Here is a 19,944-nt window from a genome sequence, read left to right as displayed (position 1 = left end):
ACTAGTCATTCAGTGTGTATGAACGACCATCATCTGCAGATCAATCGATCTGCAAATATATCTTTCCAGTATGTACCCACCTTTACACTAAGATGCATTATCGGCCGAAAGAGACACCAAAAAGATCCTTGGGGCTAGCAGTGTCGTACAGGACCTGGCACTCACTCATACCAGGCGTCTTGCACCACATGGCGTATTGAGGCTAGATGTATGCGGGCACATCTGTAGGACTTACAGCTGATGTTAACTTCCAACGCCAGAAAAGGGAAGTTTACGTTCAATGCTACCCAGCATTAAAGGTGGGGAGGGGGGGGGGGGGCAAACAATAAAAGCTACTGTAGGAGAAGCCACTGTGTATGTAGCTACACGATCCCTACAAAATTATACAATTCAATCTTTGTACTGTAGGAAGTCCCATATGAACCTCCCAAAACTGATTTTAATTACAAACACAAATTCCATAGTTTGTAAATCTAAATTTATCATTTTCTGTAAAGACGACCACTGTAAACATGAAAAAGTACTTTAATGGTTTCAATTTTACATATAATTCTAAAAAAACAAAAACAAAAACCCAACAAGCAGCTAATGACATTAAGAAGCCTGGTAGAACCGACTGTTAAATTATATGTACAAATGTGGATTATCATTTAAACCAGCACCTCGCCTGCAGTCAAAAGCTATATACAGAATTTACAAAATTGACATAAGTATGTTAACCAAGAGGTGACCTTAACATAAAAAAAAAAAAAAAGCATCATACTGTGATATTCCTGATGAAGCACATGAAAAATGAAATTATAGTCAAAGTTTTAGAGGCAAAAGAAAGTACAAATACACTTGCCAGGCAGCATGAGGTTTGATGTTGCCAGAATTCATTACAAAACTCACACAGACGTTTGTCAATTATATAGAAAACAAATTCTTAAAAACTGCAGTGTGTTCTAGGTAATCACAATAACACAACCAATACTGGGAAAAAATACAAGAGCAAGGTTTATTTTTCAGGGGGCGTCTGGTGCGTATTCACTTTTCCCTGAAATTGCATCATGCCCAGTTTAAAAACAAGATCACACATAACGAGAACAGTAGCAAATAAGCTTCGTCTCAACCAAGAAAGTAAAAAAAAAAAAAAAAAAAAAAAAGTAAATTAGAATAGAAATCCATATTAATTATGTGTCCTGTAGAACTACTGATGTATGTAACTTAAAAAAGTTTAAATCCAGAACATGGTTTCATTACCCTTTCATTTAACTTCTTAAAAAAGGAGACAGCCATTGTGTATGGGAATATTCACGAGTACAGCCTATGGATTCACTAGTTTCTAGTGAAAGGATTGGGTCTACAAAAATAGCCGTCTCCAAGGTTTTAAATGGAAGCTTAGTGAAGTAACCAGCACAGTTCTAAGAACTTACCTTTAAAGAGTCAATATTTAACCCATGTACTTTAGGCACTGTATATAGCAGCTGGAGTTAGAAGGCAAGGGAAAGAACGGCACATTATGGATAGCTTTTAAAAAGAAAGCAAACTACTCAGTCTGTTATAAAAAGTCTTTCCATACATTGGAATAAAAATGTCCTGTCACAGGAAAATACTTAGGCGGTAAGCACTGTAGACCAGCATTAATCTGAAGTGTTGTGAGGTGGGGACCGCCATCGTGACTGGAGATGCTGAAGGATGCAGTTTGACATGGTTCCAAGCTTTGCCTGCATTTCAAAAAGTTGGCTTCCCGAATATTTCCCAAGGTCCTCTGAAGCTAGCAGTAAGGACAATGAATTGAGCTGGGAAAGGAGGTCTGGAGAGGGTGTTGTCTCCATAGAAGCTGTAGCCGATGCCTCTGGCAAGCCTGAGTGGCGCAGGAGTAAAGGAAAGAAAAAAAGTATTAAAGGACATTATATTTCATATAGAACAAAAAACAAAAACTGTTTAGCCCTTTACAAGTGTACTTCTATAGCGCTACTGGACACATTAAAACAAATGCTTTGACTTCAAATGTTTTTTCCAGTTAAGAGCACTACCTCTAACAAACATGCAACCATAGCCCAGAAAAAGTGAAAAATAATGGGCACAATACCAGTTTCTAGTTTTTCTTCATCAGCAGAAACAGATTTATCATCAAGTCCATTTAACGGCTTTTCAGCTTCGTCAAGGGCAGCAAATTCATCATATCCTTTTGCCTTTGTCTAAGGTGGTAGAAATAATAATACACAAATTAAGTACTATATTTTTTGTGACCATTACTAAATGTAAATGAACAAAAAATGATTATATTACCTGCTGCTGATGATAGATCCTCAGTGCTTTTTTCACAGTAGAAATCTTTGGGGAACGGATAGGAAGTGTCTTTATTTCACAAGGGGTAAGCGTGCTAAGGTCGCCAATCGTTTTAATATTTTTTGCACGGATTAGTTGTCCCAATCCTCTTGCCCTATAGAATAATGAAGCCATCTTTAGAATCTCATTCAGTTGCTCCTAGAATAGTTATTAATATTAAACCTCATTAACCAAGTTACTGACCACATATTGGAGGTAATCTGCGGCAATATGACATCGACGGGTATTGTGCAGTTCATTAGTGCAGGGTATACGCTTTCCTTAGGAGATGGCATTGATTCTTTGGTCATTTCTGAAATCTGGTCATTTAGATTAACAATTGTTACAATTTAAAAATACAGTAGAAAAACAAACACTCACTCATTACAAGGCAACTGTTTTTATAGACATTGTTTTTGTACTATTCTATTAATGACATACACCGCCCTGCCTTAACATTTATTCAGCTCTTAAAAACAACCAACCACAGAATGTTAAACTGGCTGTGAATGGAGAAATCCATTCCATAACTAGCCATAAAATTCAGTAAGTGTTGTGTAAAAATGAGATAGGCGTCTATGTACTAAGCCTTGGAGAGAGAAAGTGCCAACCAATCTGCTCCTAAATGTCACTTTACAAACAGTTTACAAAATGACAGAAGCTGATTGGTTGGTACTTTCTCTCCAAGGCTTAGTACATAGACATCATAGCCATGTGTAGGCTTAAATGGAGTCCGACATCTATCGCAAACCTGAATTTACTGCTGTATAGGGTACAAGTACTGAAACAGTTTACTGATTATAGGTAGCACACTATTATATACCTGTAATCATAATAAGCGAGAAAGTGTTGTCCTTTATGCATGGTCAGAGTTTTGGACCTAGCTCCACCAAATTTGGCATGGTAGTGTAGTTTGACCAGGATAAAGTTTTTGCCTAGGTTTGAACGTCGTCAAGGCCACACACTGGTCACACAATCTATACAAATAAGGGCCACTCTTAAATTACACAGGTTCTGGGGCCTGCTACAGTGGAAACTGGCAGTCCGCCAAAAACCTGGCAGTCTTCGCAAAATTGAAGACTCATGCAAGTTCATATTAAATCTAGAGCCTCTGTGTTTCATTGTAAGGGTGCACATCCACTAGGCGATATTCATGTGCGATTGCACGATTACGATATCGTAATCGTGCAATCGCTCATTAATCGTGTGCTACAATGTCAAATTACCAGCGATGTGCGCTCCCTCTGGTCGTTTCAGACATCAACCATCTCTCGAACATGCCAGTCAATCTGCCGATAACGACAGATTGGCCATGTTAGGGGATGAGGGAGGGTGCCTACACTAAACAACTAATCGTTCAGTGTAGGCACTGCAGGGGGTGGGGAACGACAGTACGATTACGATGTTGCAATTGTACTGTCTTTCCCTAGTCGCCTAGTTTATGTGCGGCTTAAGGGTGTAACTAGAACTTTGTGGGCCACATAGCTCTTAAAAGTGCCCCCCAGAGGTTAAAAACCATATACATTTGCCCCCACACAGAGCCCATTCATGTTTTGACACACAGTAGTAGCCCTTAAACCATGCAGTAGTAGTGCCCCTTATACATTAGGCCACATAGTAATGCCCCTTGCACAACAAATTCCATACAATAGTAGTGCCCCTTTCACATTATGTTCCCTCCCCCAAAGACTAATTTTCCAGTGTCCTTCCAGCATTCACTCGCCTTCCCCTTTCTGTCATTAGCAGCCAGCAGGTGTGGGTTTGGAGCCGGGCCGCCAGTCAATTACAGCTGGCGCACCGGCAGACATGGTCAGACAGGGCTGGCGCAATTTGATTCTGGTGCTGGTTGCGAGCCAATCGGAGCTCGCGGACTGGCTGCCAATCAGGAGTCACCACTGCTGATTGGTTGCCGGTGCGAAAGCTCTGATGGCCTTGCGATCGGCGGTGCTGTCTCTCGATGACCGCCTGCCAGTAAAGCCAGCCGTAATAGACGGCTCTGACTGGTCCGGCCCACCGTGTGCATGACTGGGTGTAGGGGGAGCGGTGAGCCACAGAGGCAGCTCGGGCACCATAGCAGCTGCACCCCTTGCACCCAGGGTAGTTACGCCACTGCTTGCATGCATGTTAGCAAACAGTGGGGTCATTTCCAGGATCAATGGAATCGGGTTATAGACTAGGACAATGTAGTCAAATAAAGGTTGCATGTGTACTTCTGAGACCAGTCTTCAGCCCAGACAACGCCGGGTATCCCAGCTAGTTTTGCATATTACTCATGGAATTAATAAACAATGGTCAAAAAGCGGTTTGCAATCAGGGCATGCAAGTATAACCAATCAGATCACAAGCCTGTTAGAGGGATCCCAGGATTGTGGCAGAGAGACTACAAACAAAACAGATTGCAATACCAGCTGTAGTTCTTTACATGTTCGCCCTTTATGGTTATCATTAGAGATGAGCGGGTTCGGATTATCCCGCCAAATTTGGATTTTTCCCACCAAAAATTGGGTCTCAGAAAGAGACAAAAGGTCATCTTCCATGGACAAACATCATTCCTGGACTTTTGTCCAGGAATGATAATGTTTGTCCATGAAATATGATGTTTTGTCTCGGAGACCTGATTTTTGGCGGGAAAAATCCGAAGTTGGTGGGAAAATCCGAACCAGCTCATCTCTAGGTATCGCACAAAACATTCAATATTTGAAATGAAGGTAGCATGTACAGCTCCTCAACTTAAGGTCACTTGTTCACAAAGCAAGAGCATAAATGATGAAACTGAGAAAGATGGCCTGGCTGAGGAAACCGCGGAAGAAAGTCTATTCTGGCTTTTATTATATTAGCCTATCCAACTTAATGTATTCCATACTCACCAGACTCTTCTTCGAGCTCTTAAAACCAAGAGCACGAGCTCCAGGAGAGACAAATCCTTTGGTTGGAGTGGTGTTATCCTAAAAAAAGAGGGTGATGGACAAAAAATAAAAAAAGCTTAAAAACAACTCAGGGGGAAAACCACCCACATTAAAAATAAACCCTTCAAAACACAACATACATAAAATTACTGACCTTCGGTTGAGTGTTTGTTAACATTTTAAGACTTTTCGAAGATGGTGAACTGTGTGAAGAATTGTTCCTTACAACAGGGCTTCGACGATCAATGTCATCGGCCAATCCTTCCTGATATATTGGATCCGCAAAGGATACTCTCCGAATCTGAAAAAATGTAGGCATTTAAGTTTGTGTGTTTGTTCTGCCTACTTTAAAGCATTCACCTTTGTTTTACAAAATGGTCCAATTCCCCAATATTTGTTTATAAAACCAAGAAACTTAAAAAGCAAGTTTCTCCAACATTTAAAAAGCCATGTTAGAACATTCTAATATATATATATACACACACACACACACACACACACACACACAAACACACATATATATATATATATATATGTATGTATGAGTAAGGCTTCACATACATTTACAGAGCTACAGTTGACACTGCCTATTTGTTATATAGCCATGGGCAAACTAGTTTTATCTGACATTATTTCCAATTAAAGAGGAGACATGGGGCGGTATCCAACTAGCCCCAAACATTGTTTGGGCGCTAATAGATCACACGGGGCTATCCAAATACCCCTGAAGTCCAGCCCAGTGCTGGCACTTATCAGCGATTTTCGTTTGGGACCTGAAAAATTATCCCCAAAAAGTGCAGTTTTATTTTGTCACCAGTGCAATGGCAAAACCACATAGGTCCTTGAACTCATCACAGATCCTATATGATTTCAGGTGAGTTACCCTATTTGTTCGCCCGAAACAAATAGGATAGGGTAAAAGAAAAAAAATATATATTGGGGCTAATTGGATACCGCCATTGGCAGGTTACTTGCAAGTTTTGTCTATTGAAGACACTGCAATTGTGACCACAAATTTTTCTCGCCATCTCCAATGATATGGGTTCCATTGTACCAATGTAAATATAAATCAACTCTTCCGTCCTAGTTTCAACGTCTGTTTATTTTTTTTGCATTAAAAGTTATTTAAAACAAAAAAGAAGAAACACATCTACAGTATTCCACAAAATTAAATCAAATAATATAAGTCAATAATATACAACAAAGCCTGGAACAGAACATAAGTTGAGGGTAAAAAGGGAAAAGGAGGGGGGGGGGGGGGGGTGGGGGTGTTGTGGGAGGAATGAGAAGGGAGCCACCGGAGATAATATCCTAAAACTTAATTAAAATATGAGGACAGTCAACAAGTTCTCAGTTATTTTTTTACACAGAAGCAATGCATGGCCACATCACCTTTTACTTTCACATTGGGTAAAATAGAACCCTGGCCACCTAGTGCGATAAACATTCACTGCTGTGTCCCCCTGCAGCAACACCGTTCTAACAGTGGCTGCAAGAGGGAGCTGAACGGCAGCCACACTACACTCTCCCTCAGCCTAGCAGCCTCTCTGAAAGTTAAGACAATGCAAACTATATACAATTAGGTCCATATATAAATTTGTGTCACTGACCGGTTTCATAATTTTGGCTTTGTTTGCCATCACAATGTATTTGAAATGAAACAATGCAGATGCAATTGAAGTGCAGACTTTCAGCTTTAATTCAAGGGGTTGAACAAAAATATATGAAACTTTTAGGAACTGCAACCACTTTTTTTTTTTTTTACACCGTCAATTATATTCGGGGGCTCTAATGTAAGTGGAAAAATTATTAAACCATGAATAAATATGTTAATTTAATAAATTTGTGGAGAATCCTTTGCAGGCAATCACTGCCTGAAGCGTGGAACCCATGGACATCACCAAATGCCGGGTTTAGTACTTTCTCATGCTTTGCCAGGCCTTTACTGTTCCTAGGTCTTTCTGCCTTTACTTCCGTCTTCAGTATGTAAAATGCATAAAATGCATGCTCTATCGGCTTGAGAGGAGGTGATTCACTCAACAACTGCAGAGAATTCCACCTTTATGCCTTAAAAAACACCCGGGTTGCTTTCGCAGTATGTGTTGGGTCATTGTACGGAACTTCACAGAACAGCTGGGACAATCAACTTTGCTGAATTTGGCTGACTGAGTAGACCGTATATCCCTATACACTTCAGACTTCATCTGGCTGTTTCTATCTTTTGTCACATCATCAATAGACAATAGTGAGCTAGTGTCATAGGAAGCCATGCATGCCCATGCCATTACACTGCCTCCACCAGGTTTACAGGGAATCGGTATGAAATACCGCCGGCCGCGGTTCGATTCCCAGCAGCACCTGGCCGACCAAAGCAGAGTTCCCAGCAGCGGAAACCCGATAGCGCTGGAAATCCCGATCGTCGATAGGTAAGTATTGACTAACCTAACCCTCCTTAGGGGTGCCTAACCCTAACCTTCCCCCCCCCACCCCCAAGTGCCTAACCCTAATCCCCCCTCTGTGCTTAACCCTTCCCCCCCGCCCAACCCCAGGGGTGCATAACCCTAACCCTCCCTGCCTAACCCCAAGTCCCCCGGGTGCCCTAAACCTAACCTCCCCCCCCCCCCCCCCGGCATCCCTTCGGGCGCCGGTCTCCCGGAGTTGGGGAAATGACAGGCGTTTACATCTAGACGCCCGGCATTTCACCCTCAACGGGATATGACTGTCGGGAAGCCGGCTGCCGGTATTAAAGCAGCCGGCTTCCCGATAGTATACCGTTTACAGATGATGTGGTATTTTAGATCATGAACCATTCCAAGTCTTCTCCATACTTTTTTTCTTCCCATCATTCTGGTACAGGTTGATCTTCATTTCAGCTGTCCAAAGAATACTGTTCCAGAACGAGGCTGGCTTTATTTAGATTTTTTTGGGCAAAGTCTAATGTTCTATTCTTGAATCTTACGAATGGTCTGCATCTTGTGGAGAACCCTCAGTATTTGCTCTTGTGAATTCTTCTCTTTATGGAAGTCTTCGATACACCTGCCTCCTGGTAAGTGTTCATCACTTTAATGGATGTTGTAAAACGGTTTTTCTTTACAAAGGAAGGGATCCTGCGACCATCCACCACAGTTGTCTTCCATGGACATTTAGGTCTTTTTGTGTTGCCGAGCTTACCAAGTGCGTTCTTTATTTCTCAGAATGTATCACTGTTGATTTGGCCACTCCTAGGGTTCCTGCTACAGTTTTAATTCCTAAACCCTGCCTCCAATTTGGATGTGGATACCCTCAAATTAAAGCAGATAGTCAGTACTTTAAAACCATATTAATTACATAATAGTAATTTGAATATGTTGGCAAACAACTAAAATTGGATGTATGTATGTATGTAATCTCTAACCAGCTATAGTGCTATCAGAGCCAGTAGTACTTGAAGGGGAAGTGAAGAACTATACCAGATGCTCTTTTTTTAGATCTGTATAAACTTGCTTCAGTTACACATAAGTAAACATTTGAAAAACATCAGTTACATTTTATGATAATTCCATTTGCTATATGCTTTATGACAGCCAGCAATTACACTGTATGTACCCATGAAAAAATACTATGGTAGTCTATAATGATAATTAAGTCACATATGCTGTATAAATCAAGAGGCCAACCAGGGCCGGCCCGACCAGCACAGATTCCCCCTACCTGCTTTTGGAACGCTTCAGAGTAAGGTGAGTGGGCCATAGGAAGAAGTGCTGATTACCTGTGCTGGAAGAGTCGAGACACTGTAGACCTGGCTCCGGTGTGAACGGTGCCGACCTGGGTATAAGCAAGGGTCGGTGCTGCGGTGTAAAAAGTCTGTCCCGGGTAAGAAACGTGTTCCAAATCCCGGGCCTGACCGGGACTTTGGTGTAAAAGGGGTATTAGTGTGGCTAAAGCAATATCTTTACTAAAATCATCCTAAAGAAAGTCAATGATGTGTACAACAGTTGCTTTGGATTGGTTTTGGAACATGTGATAATTCTCTTCCAAACTCCATAATACACAGTACTAGACATTATTCTTGCCAGAGTATTGACCATCGACTGAAATTTATCTCTAGGCAATTCCAGCTCAATTTACATGGCATTAAATTTAAGGTGGGTACACATATCCACAACGGCAATTGTGTACCCACTATGTCAGACGATGCGCGCTCCCACGGGGTTGTTCATCGCATTGACAGATCGAGCCTACATGCTGCTCACTCTGCCAATTTGATGAACGACCTCATGCTTGTGGATGGAGCCGGTGCCCGACATATTGGGCGATCGTTGACCGCATCGCAGTGTGTACCGGTCGCCCTATAAAACGTGCGGTCAGGCGTCTCATTGTGCAGTGTGTACCGGCCGCCCTATATAACGTGGTCGAGTGTCACATCGCTGGGTGCATACATCGGCAAGTGTGTACCCAGCTATAGTTGCTCTAGATGTGTGTTGAAAGGCCCTGATGTCATAAAACTGATCTGGAGGAAAGATTATGGTACTTCCTGAAGCATCACCCAAGCTAACATGACCCACAGATATCATGGGCAAATCTGAAAGATCTTTTACCTCTATCGCCATTTTTTATCTTCGTATAAAAAACAATGAGTGGAAACAGAGGAATACATGGGACGTGTCATTGCATCCACAATTGGGCACTTTGACTATATGATTTACTGCCATAACGTCTACTTGTGGTCGACCAAATTTTTCTAATCAGTAGCTGGAAGGCTTCCTGATGTAGACAATTTCCCTTGGACAACTTGCCTGCTACATGGAATGCAGTGTGTGACTTTAAATTTAAAGTCGCAAATCAGAGGAACTCACAAGGTCTTTGGTAAGAACAAATATAATCTTGAAAGCTTCAGAAGACTGTCTAGAGGTAGAAGGAATGTTTCCTATTATATTGTCTTCCTGGCCTATAAGCATCTTGTTCTATAAATCGCTGAGGGAATCGAAGGATGAAAATACTTAGTTCTTCGCTCCTCTGGCGACCTGTTTGATCTTCCTCCAGAGAACATTGGCATCATGGAGTATAACTGGTCTCCATTCTCCTTAACATGAGAGAATAGATAAGCTATTCTAATTTAGCTCTTGCTGCTGTGCGGTGTAAACAAACATTTTACAGCTCTGATCATCAAGTATTTGTGCTCTGAAAGAAGTTGTTGCCTCACTTATCCCAGTGGACTTGTATATATGGTTGAACAAGATTTTCTGCATTACTAATAACCAAGGTGTTTCTTTATTTTCCAATTTTCATCACTAGAGTCTTTTTCTATAATACCAGTTATATCTGATCTTGAGCAGGTGCTTTTCAGATGTTTGGGGGTCAGAATCAGGGCCCATTCTATGTATGGATTCTGATCCAATTCCCAAGCACTATACTCTAGAAGCAGGTATAGTAACTAGCTGCCCTTAGTCCTGTAAACTGTTGCTTCCGTATGAGGCAGACAACATTTCTAGTAAAATAACCCCCCGCTGTGCGTGATGCGACGTCGATCATGGCACAGACAGCTCAATAGCCGCCGGTTCAAATACAGACAGCGGCACCCCAATGGTAAGTACCCCCAACCCTCTCAGTGGTGCCTAACCCAAAGCTCCCCCCCATAGTGCCTAACCCGAACCTACCCCCGGGGAATACCCAATGCTAATCTCCCACCAGGGGTTCCTAAACCTAACTCCCCCTATCCCCGGGGACAGGGATACTTACCTGGCGCCCGGAAGTTCGGGATTCCGGCGGTCGGGATGTCGAACTGATTGTTTTCTCACTATAACAGTTGGTACAACTTTCAGTTTCACTATTTCACCACACTGATCTCCACAACCCTGCAGTCTGTGACTTGGTCACGGGCACTGTTATTTTAAGAATAAAGCACGGCCATGATGAGCACATGAGTGCAGTCCAGCAAATAGAGCTTTAAATTGAATTCTCACCGCACCCCACTCCCTTTTGCTTTCTCTCCCTTTACAATTCTCAAAACAGAAGAAATAAAGGATGTATGGTCACAAGTGATCCACAACATGCAAGAACCAGTAAATACTAACATTTTACTTCCACAGCAACATCAAATATAGTCCACCTGCACAATTGTAATCCCCAGCCATACCAGTGCTGAAAACTGCAACAGCTCACCATACCACTACCAACACCAGCACAGAGAGAGCCCACAATGACCAAGAGTTTGTATGCTGTTAATTTACTTCCTCTTTAAAATATTAACATTCTAGTAGAGATGGCTAGTGAGAGTGTCTCAACACAATGACTCAAATCATTCAGAAGTTCGAATGATTCGAGTCACTCAATGTTTGGTGTGTCGAGGCACCCACCTCTCTAGCGCCTCTGTCAGTGGGAGCCAGAGTGAGTGCAGAAGTGTGATCAGGTCGGATCAGCAGTGTAGAGTGTGGAGCAGTCAGCAACTCACTCGGAGTCGCGCTGCTACTGCCAGGGCTCGGGGGTGTGCACTGACTCAGGAGTGGGTGCAGAAGCATGATGTGCTGGGCTGTGGGGGACGGAGCTGTCAGTGACTCACACAGTCACCGGCACTCCTGCTTCCTACAGCTCTAAAGAGCAGTGTCCCGAGACACTGCACTGAGTTGAGCCATGTGGATCACTGAATCGCTCTGCCCTTCCCTACATTCTAGCAGATCATTCCTATTCGTGTAATTTTGATGCAAGTGGCTCTTTGAAGATGCCTCTTTTCTGAAACAAAGCCCACATCCCAAGAAATAGCATTCAGGAGCACCTCACAGCAGTAACTTAAGTTTAAAAAGGTATTTAATAACTTCTTTCCAGTAAAACATGGACAATTTCCATAATACAATTTCCTTTCAATGTGTTTAGAGATGGCAACTCTGAGTAAAGGTATCATATAAACCACAAATTCAAATCAAACCAATAGTTGCTTTCAATTTGATTTAAACTGAATAGCTTATGTGAATAAGGTGAAGAACGTATTTGCAAAAACAAAGATTTTATCTCTTAATATGACCATATCCATTCCATTTTATAAAAAGGGGTTTGGAGAGCGTAGAAGTATATCCGAAAAAAGACAAAAAAGCCTAGGGCGGGGCACCCTTGAAAAGAAACCATATAAGCAATATAAACAAACAGTCTAAGTGATATGGTGAAAAAAGTTAAAACTTAACGTTTATTCTTACCTAAAATAAGACTCTCTTAACATTAATTGCAATGTATAACAAATGACAAAATGAACACCCACAGAGGGTGTATGAGAGAGAAGAGGAAAAAATAATTGTTATCCAGGATCAAAGAACAAATAAAGACCTTGTATATATAATATAATAAATTAGCAACCAGGACCCTTGATACCTCATGCCCCTATTCAAAGCAATGCGTGTGGCGTCTTAATGAACAAATTCTAACTGATCCACAATGTAAGTCTCAATTGGATGAGGCAATTAATGATTACTTCTCTTTTAATGAGACACCTGAGGTCTCCGGGGTCACAGTGTGGGAGGCTCACAAATGTGTATTACGGGGGAAACTTGTCCAACTGGGTTCAATGCTCAAACAAGAAAAAACAAGTAGGAAAATTGCCCTGTTCCAACAGCTTAGAGTGTTGGAAACAACACATAAGTCCTCCCCTTCCCCTCAAATTCTATCTGATTTGATTGAGACTAGGTCTGCCCTTAATGCTTTGCTCTTCGACGACATTAAAAAAAGATTATCGACTTTGTAGAAACCGGTTCTACCAATGGGGAAATAAGCCGGGCAAGTTGCTTGCCAGAGCTTTGAGGGCCCAGAGAGCCACTTTGTATATTCAAACAGTCAAGGACTCATCGGGGACCCAGCGTCATCTTACCAGGGATATTGCCGACACATTCCACGCTTATTACACCAAATTATATAACCTACGGGACCCATTGTCCAAAGAATCTTTAGCCTCCTCTCAGGACTTTGTGGCCCAATACTTTCGAGAATCTGGTCTTCCTAGATTATCAGAAGAAGATAGCGCCTGGTTAGACTCTCCATTCTCCCTTTTGGAGCTTGAGACAGCCCTTAAAGACACGCCTTCCGGAAAAAATCCAGGTCCGGATGGCTTTTCTATAATTTATGATAAAATTTTCAAGGATTCACTTTTACCTAAAATGCTCCGAGCCTTCAATGCTATTACAGACAAGTGTGGGTTCTCTCCTCAATCACTTGAGGCTCACATAACCGTTATCCCCAAGATGGGTAAAGACCCGGCCCAGTGTGCAAGCTACCGTCCCACCTCCCTCCTCAATACCGACGTGAAATTGTTTGCAAAACTTATTGCTAATAGAATCAAGGAGTTGCTCCCTAACTTAATACACTCGGACCAAGTAGGTTTTGTACCAGGGAGGGAAGCACGGGACAACACCACTAAAGCTATAGATCTTATCCATCTGGCCTCAGGTGGTCCTGTTCCTGTGGTGATGCTTTCAACAGATGCCGAGAAGACATTCGATAGAATTAGCTGGATATTTATGGAAGGGGTTTTGCGACACTTGGGTCTGGGTCCTGCGAGTCTCCAACGAATATTAGCACTATATCGTTTCCCTTCTGCTCGGATTTAGATTAATGGTACCCTTTCGGACCCGGTTCAGATCAGTAATGGCACTAGACAGGAATGCCCCCTTTCTCCGATCATTTTTATTTTATGTATAGAGGCTCTCGCGTGTACCATCAGACTTAATCCTAACATCACAGGATTGAAGGTGGGTGATACGGACTATAAATTAGCTCTGTTTGCAGATGACCTACTGGCGTTCTTATCTAACCCTGTCATCTCAATCCCTAACCTGATGGCCGAGTTTCATCACTTTGGTTCCCTCTCCAATTTTAAAATAAACTTTTCTAAATCTATGGCGGTGAATGTGTCGGCACCCTCACACTATCGCAGGGCTCAAACATGCTTTCCCCTTTACATGGCATGCCACTAGTCTCAAGTACCTTGGAGTTACGCTACATACTGATTCTTCTTGTCTATTTGATGTCAATTTTAAACGATTGCTCCTTACACTCTGCTCGGATCTTAGGGACTGGCGTACCAAGCTGCTCTCATGGTTTGGTAGAAATAGTGTAATAAAAATGAATGTGCTCCCTAGAGTTCTGTTTTTCCTACAAGCCTTGCCTATACATATCCCCAAGTCATGGTCCCAAGAGCTACATAATGTCGTCAGAGACTTTGTATGGGGAAACAGCAGACCTAGGTTTCAACATGCAGTTCTCTTCAGACGCAGACATATGGGAGGCCTTCAGCTACCTCATTTTTCAGTATACTATAACGCCATAGTGTTGGGTAGGATAATGGAGTGGTCTTGGACAACTGACGCCAAACAGTGGGTTCACCTTGAGAGTCATTCTCTTCCCATTGCGCAATACCCCTGGAGATCCAGGATCCGAGTTATCTCTCAACCCACTATTGGCCCCACATTAGCCCGATGGAATAGATTACGCAAACTAACGTGCGTGTCGTCTACTCTATCCCCCCTTGACTCCCCTCTTCAGTAACCCTGATTTCTCTCCGGGTGTTGCCGGCAGTGCATTTGCTTTTTGGAAACGTCAAGGAGTGCAGCGAGTTGGCCAGCTGATCGAGGGGAGAGTGGTGCTCTCCTTCTCCGCTCTACAGGCTACATGGGGGCTCCCTCCGGCTGAGATCTGGAGATATCTCCAATTGAAGCACTTTCTGCAAAGGAACGATGTTCGCACGGCGGGATCTAGATCTTTGACTCCCTTTGAGGATTTGTGCCTGACGCCTTTGCGTCCGGCGCATTTTCGCTCCCGGGGTTACGCACTTTTGATTGAACATTTGTTCCCTACTCTTCCCAAATACGCTAAGGATTGGGAGCGAGACCTACACCTTGATTTGGAGGAGAGTGATTGTAGCAAAGTTTTTCAAGCTCCGTTTGCTAGCTCAGTTAGCTACTCTGTGATTGAGACACAATGTAAGGTATTGTCCCGGTGGTACCGATGCCCTCTCACGTTAGTAAAAATGATTCCGGGGCTATCGGATAAATTTTGGAGGTGTGACATGGAGACAGGCTCCCCACTACACATCTGGTGGGACTGCAGTCTATTACATCCCTTTTGGAATCAGGTGATTTCTATTACCTTGACTATAGTGGGTGCAGATACCCCCTCTGATTCCTCCTTCTGGCTTCTCAATTTATTCCCTGGCCCTATTTCAATCTATCAAAAGTCCCTGTTAAAGTTTCTTAATAGTGCTGCCAAAGCTGTGATCCCGATGCATTGGCGTTCAACTTCTCCTCCCACGCTTAAGGAGTGGTTCACCCGTATAGACCTGTATATGTCCATGGAAGATCTCCGAATGGGCCCGGAAAGATATCAGGAGTTTATTTCTACATGGCACCCATGGTTGGAATTTAAGTCTTCTAGTACATATTTAAGTATTGCGGATTGAGCTCTGATTATTTACCTATATTTTCTCTTTTCTTCCTCTCTGTAAAGGGGCTGTTCCTTCAGGAGCACGTATATATTTCTAATTGAGAGCCACCAGCTCTCCCCCAAATCCCCCCCCCCCCTCTTGATTATTGCTGTTAAGGTGTGGCTTTATTTCTATATCTAGCACTTGTTATGTGTGATGTATATTTCAAACTATGATACCGAATGTATGTGGTTCTTCTCACAAATTGTTTCTTTTTTGGAAGCATAAATAACAACAAAAAATCTACCAATAAACATATTGAAAAAAAAATAAATTAGCAACCAGATGCATATAATTTTGACAAAATAATAGGCGAAATATATAAGAAGGACTTCAAATCTCTAATTCACTATTGAAAATTCACAAAGAAACTAGACAGACCACCTCAAAAAATAGAGTACAATTGTCTAGCAAGATCAGAGCACAAGTAAGATAACGTAGCTGAGAAACTTCATTCGTTCGTCGTATGAGACAAATAACACATATAGCCACCTTTCTAATCAGTACTTGGGTTCTGAATGTGGGTGTTGTGACATATGCCACGTCCATAAAATATAGAGTCAAAAAGAAATATACGAGTTATAGGTACAATGCAGGTAAGTAATTATAAAGTCAGCATACAAAAAATGAATCTGTCACCTGAATGGAGAATGGAATTAGTGAAATCACATGAGGTCCCAGCAATGACTTTGCTACTTTAGGTACACTTTGTCACAGTTCTACATTCATTCATATAGGTGCATACACACACACGATTTTTTGAACGATTATCGTTTAAAAAAAATCGTTCACTTTCTGAGTCAAACGATGAACGATTATTGTTCATGCACGTTCACGTTTGCAGTTCAGTCAGACTTGTCAACTCAACGATTTTCATTAAGTTAATATGCAAAAATCGTTTAGTTCATAAAAATCGTTCATTACATTTAAATGAACATAGTAAATTAACAACTTTAGTAAACGATTTTAGTTCATTTTTTCAAGGTAGAAAATAGTTTACTGAAATCGTTCATTAACTCATTCATTGTGTGTGTATACAGCTTATGTGACATAAAAATCACAATCCTACTAAGTTATTATGTATGGGTACCAAATATCAAAAAACAGGATTTTGGTACTTACCGATAAATCCCTTTCTCCGATTCCACAGGGGACACTGGAGTTCAAGACAGTGGGGTATAGACGGTGGTAGAGCAGAGCCTGGCACTTTAAATAATTTAAAAGTGTGACTGGCTCCTCCCCCTCTATGCCCCATCAACCCCAGTTTGAGAACTGAGCCCGAGAGGAGACGGAGGACAAGAGAAAAGAAAACGAGGAGAAGACCACAGAACGGAACAAGACCGACTGAATGAGAACAGTGGAACCCATAACAGGGAACCATGCAGTCACACAACCATAGAATGAACCCAACAAAACGTCAGGTATGCAGCGCTGGGCGGGCGTCCAGTGTCCCCTGTGGAATCGGAGAAAGGGATTTATCGGTAAGTACCAAAAACCTGTTTTCTCCTTCATCCACTAGGGGACACTGGAGTTCAAGACAGTGGGGACGTCCCAAAGCCAACCTCCTGGGTGGGAAGCGCGGAGAACTTGCTGACCCCTCGGCCAAACCGAAATAGGGACTGCCAAGAACAATAGGCCCAGCAGAGGCAGAGGATCAAGTGTCGTAAAGCACAGTAGACAAACACTACTCCTCAGAAGACAGTCACAGAAGAACTTCCACAACGTACGCACAGCGGAAGCCAAAATGAACAGAACGGCTGGCGAGAAAACAATCACAGTTGAGAAGCGGCTGAAAATAGACCAAACCAGACAGCTGGTAGGAGAGACCCCCAACAAGAATCCATAGGAGAAGGGCAGAAAACGAGAAGAACTCGTGAATCGTACTAGAGTCTGCACAGGAAACTGCAACAGCTGCAGACAGCAGAATCCCAGCACCTCTGGTCATAATCATATAGATAGAAGTATGACAATAGCAATCAACAGATACAAAGTTGATCCTGTCCACAGACTCCCAATAAAGAGTATGCTGGGAGGTCAAAGACAAGACCGAACAATCGCTTTGAACGATCCTTGAGGTCCCACTGCAACAAAGTTGTGAACCAGCGGAAAGGTTATACCACAGAAGTCTCCAACGAGTGGAGATCCCACGGGACATGAGGCAGAGGCGAATACGAGAGGATGGAGACTACAATTCCTTTCAGAGGGTCAAACAGCAGTATAACCCATACTGAAAACAGGGATAAAAAGACAACTTCCAACCTGATGGAAGTGCGTAGTCAGTACCAACTGCCGGCCCGAACATAGTGTGAAAACAACCAGGAACTTAGCAGTAAAGGAGCACGAATGTAACCCCACCCAAGGAGAGCTACCAATATAGGGAAGCATCCCACACAGCAAGGCCAGGGCAGCAGGACAACCATGAAAGTACCCGTCAGGTACCTATTAGTGTGATAAAATATCAACAGATACTGAACAGGAAAAACCCAACCAGGCCCCCTGCATGGAACATAGTGACTGTCACACTTATGTAAAGATGTGCACTAGCCCAGAGATGCGCTTTGGTCCATAACACAGATTCTAGTAGAATAGTGTCGCTAATCTCAATGTACCAACTATGCACCCACACACCAGGGAAACTCTAAAGTGTAGAGCCAACTGATTTAAAGAGCAGAGGGCTGCTAGGACAGCCGCTAGGCTCCGTAAGGGAAATTAACGTTATGTATGTCAGGTTGCATGAAATAGGAGCATCTTCCTAGGCATTAGTGAGGTAAGCTCTTACCTGTGAGCGACCAGAAGCCCTCTGGACGCTATGTAGAATGTCACTGACCTTTTTTTATCACACAGCAACCCGCCACGTTAGGTATAAAGAGTAGCTTCAGTGGGCTAAGACCAATGCTCCACAGCACGGACCTTAGTCTGGAGAAGTGCAGTAGAAATTACTGTGGAAACTAATAAAATGTTAGTGGAGACAAGAAGGTCGTAGAACAGGACTCTAAATTGAGCTTGTTCTGTGGGCAGCCCAAGGCCTCATGGTATGAATTGTACCTAAGGGCCCTTTTGAGACTCATTTTATTGAGATATGCGACAAAAATATGGAGTACCGGAATAGATACTGAGAAGGGTACCTGTACTTAGACTGCGTTGGTTATCTCAAGTAAGAAGGGATATAGCAGTGGTGATAACCCCAGTTAGGGTTAAACAAAAAACAGTTGTTTTTTTTTTTTTTCAACTATTCGGAAATATTAATACAAGTGCACCACTGTAGTTGTAATGATAATAGATCCCCCGAATGGGGCGCCGCCCCAGGACATGTGTAGGGTCCATACTGGAAGCAATGCCCAGGGAATTGTGACTATCACTATGTAAGCTGCAGAACATGACTCTAGTTTATAGAACCACCATATAATAGGTATGGATATAGCCTACAGCTTCTGGTAAACCCAGACGGCTACGCATCCGTGGAATAATAGGTTAACGTAATAAATGTGGAAGTATAAACATTATATACTCATACACACAACCCAATACCTAGGGAGAGATAGTGTAAAGCGTACAACTGTACCAACAATTGAACCAACTACCACATCAGGAGCGTCCAGCCTCCAATCGCAGCATCTTTAATTATGCTAGTATGTTATGGTAAGGATAAGAAGCGATATCCACATATGCATACGTGTACCTACATACAAGTTTAGTAGGTGACGATAATATTTAAAATAGAACATGAGCATAATTAGCGCCATGGAAGGACAAATTCACTCCAGCATGTATATATTCTAAAGCAGGGCTGGTATAAAATACAATATATACATATATATACACATACACACATATATATACCGTGGCCTACCTCCACGCTGGGAGGCTGCTCATGTGTCGCGTGTGGCCGTCATTCTGTTATGGCATAGAGGCAAGATGTGTTAGCAGCGTGCTGTCCCACACTGGTGTCGTTCCTGGGACTTCTGTTACTGGTGTACTCGCCTTATATGTTAGGAGCGTGCGTGCTTCAGGTGAGCTATTTTAGCTCCAGATTAACCCGTTTTTCGAAGAGGGAATCAAAAATCTCAGTTTAGGCAGAGTAGCTAGTACACCATGGGGTAACCACCACAGGCTATAATATCAGGCCATTAGATTAAGCTAGGCGCCCTTTGTTATAAAGCCAAGGGAAAGCCCGACAGTGGGTATTACCCTGCGCTGCAATGGCGGCACCGTGTCCCGTCAGCCCAGCGCCTCTAGCCGGGAATGTGCACCGGCTGAGTAACTGGCCCCTCTCAGAATCGAATAACG

The 19,944-nt window shown here is 42.6% G+C and overlaps 1 protein-coding gene across 2 annotated transcripts in view; it reads right to left on the bottom strand.

Moving 5' to 3' along the window:
• Window positions 1-509: 509 nt before the first annotated feature.
• The window catches only part of RIF1 (replication timing regulatory factor 1), a 109,746-nt gene continuing 90,311 nt past the window's right edge, over window positions 510-19,944 (bottom strand). For both annotated transcript variants that reach the window (XM_088461990.1, XM_088461991.1), the window contains exons 31-36: window positions 5,374-5,520; window positions 5,181-5,258; window positions 2,518-2,633; window positions 2,275-2,428; window positions 2,075-2,183; window positions 510-1,846 (exon numbers count right to left, since the gene is read on the bottom strand). In XM_088461990.1, coding sequence (XP_088318116.1) covers window positions 1,623-1,846; window positions 2,075-2,183; window positions 2,275-2,428; window positions 2,518-2,633; window positions 5,181-5,258; window positions 5,374-5,520 — 828 coding nt within the window. In that variant the 3' untranslated portion in view covers window positions 510-1,622. The remainder of the gene's footprint in view (window positions 1,847-2,074; window positions 2,184-2,274; window positions 2,429-2,517; window positions 2,634-5,180; window positions 5,259-5,373; window positions 5,521-19,944) is intronic.

The sequence above is a fragment of the Taudactylus pleione genome, unplaced genomic scaffold (assembly GCF_031769625.1).
Source record: "Taudactylus pleione unplaced genomic scaffold, aTauple2 ptg001137l, whole genome shotgun sequence".
Classification (NCBI taxonomy): Eukaryota; Metazoa; Chordata; class Amphibia; order Anura; family Myobatrachidae; genus Taudactylus; species Taudactylus pleione.
The sequence above is the reverse complement of the archived record's forward strand: the minus strand, read 5'-3'. Positions and strand labels throughout refer to the sequence as shown.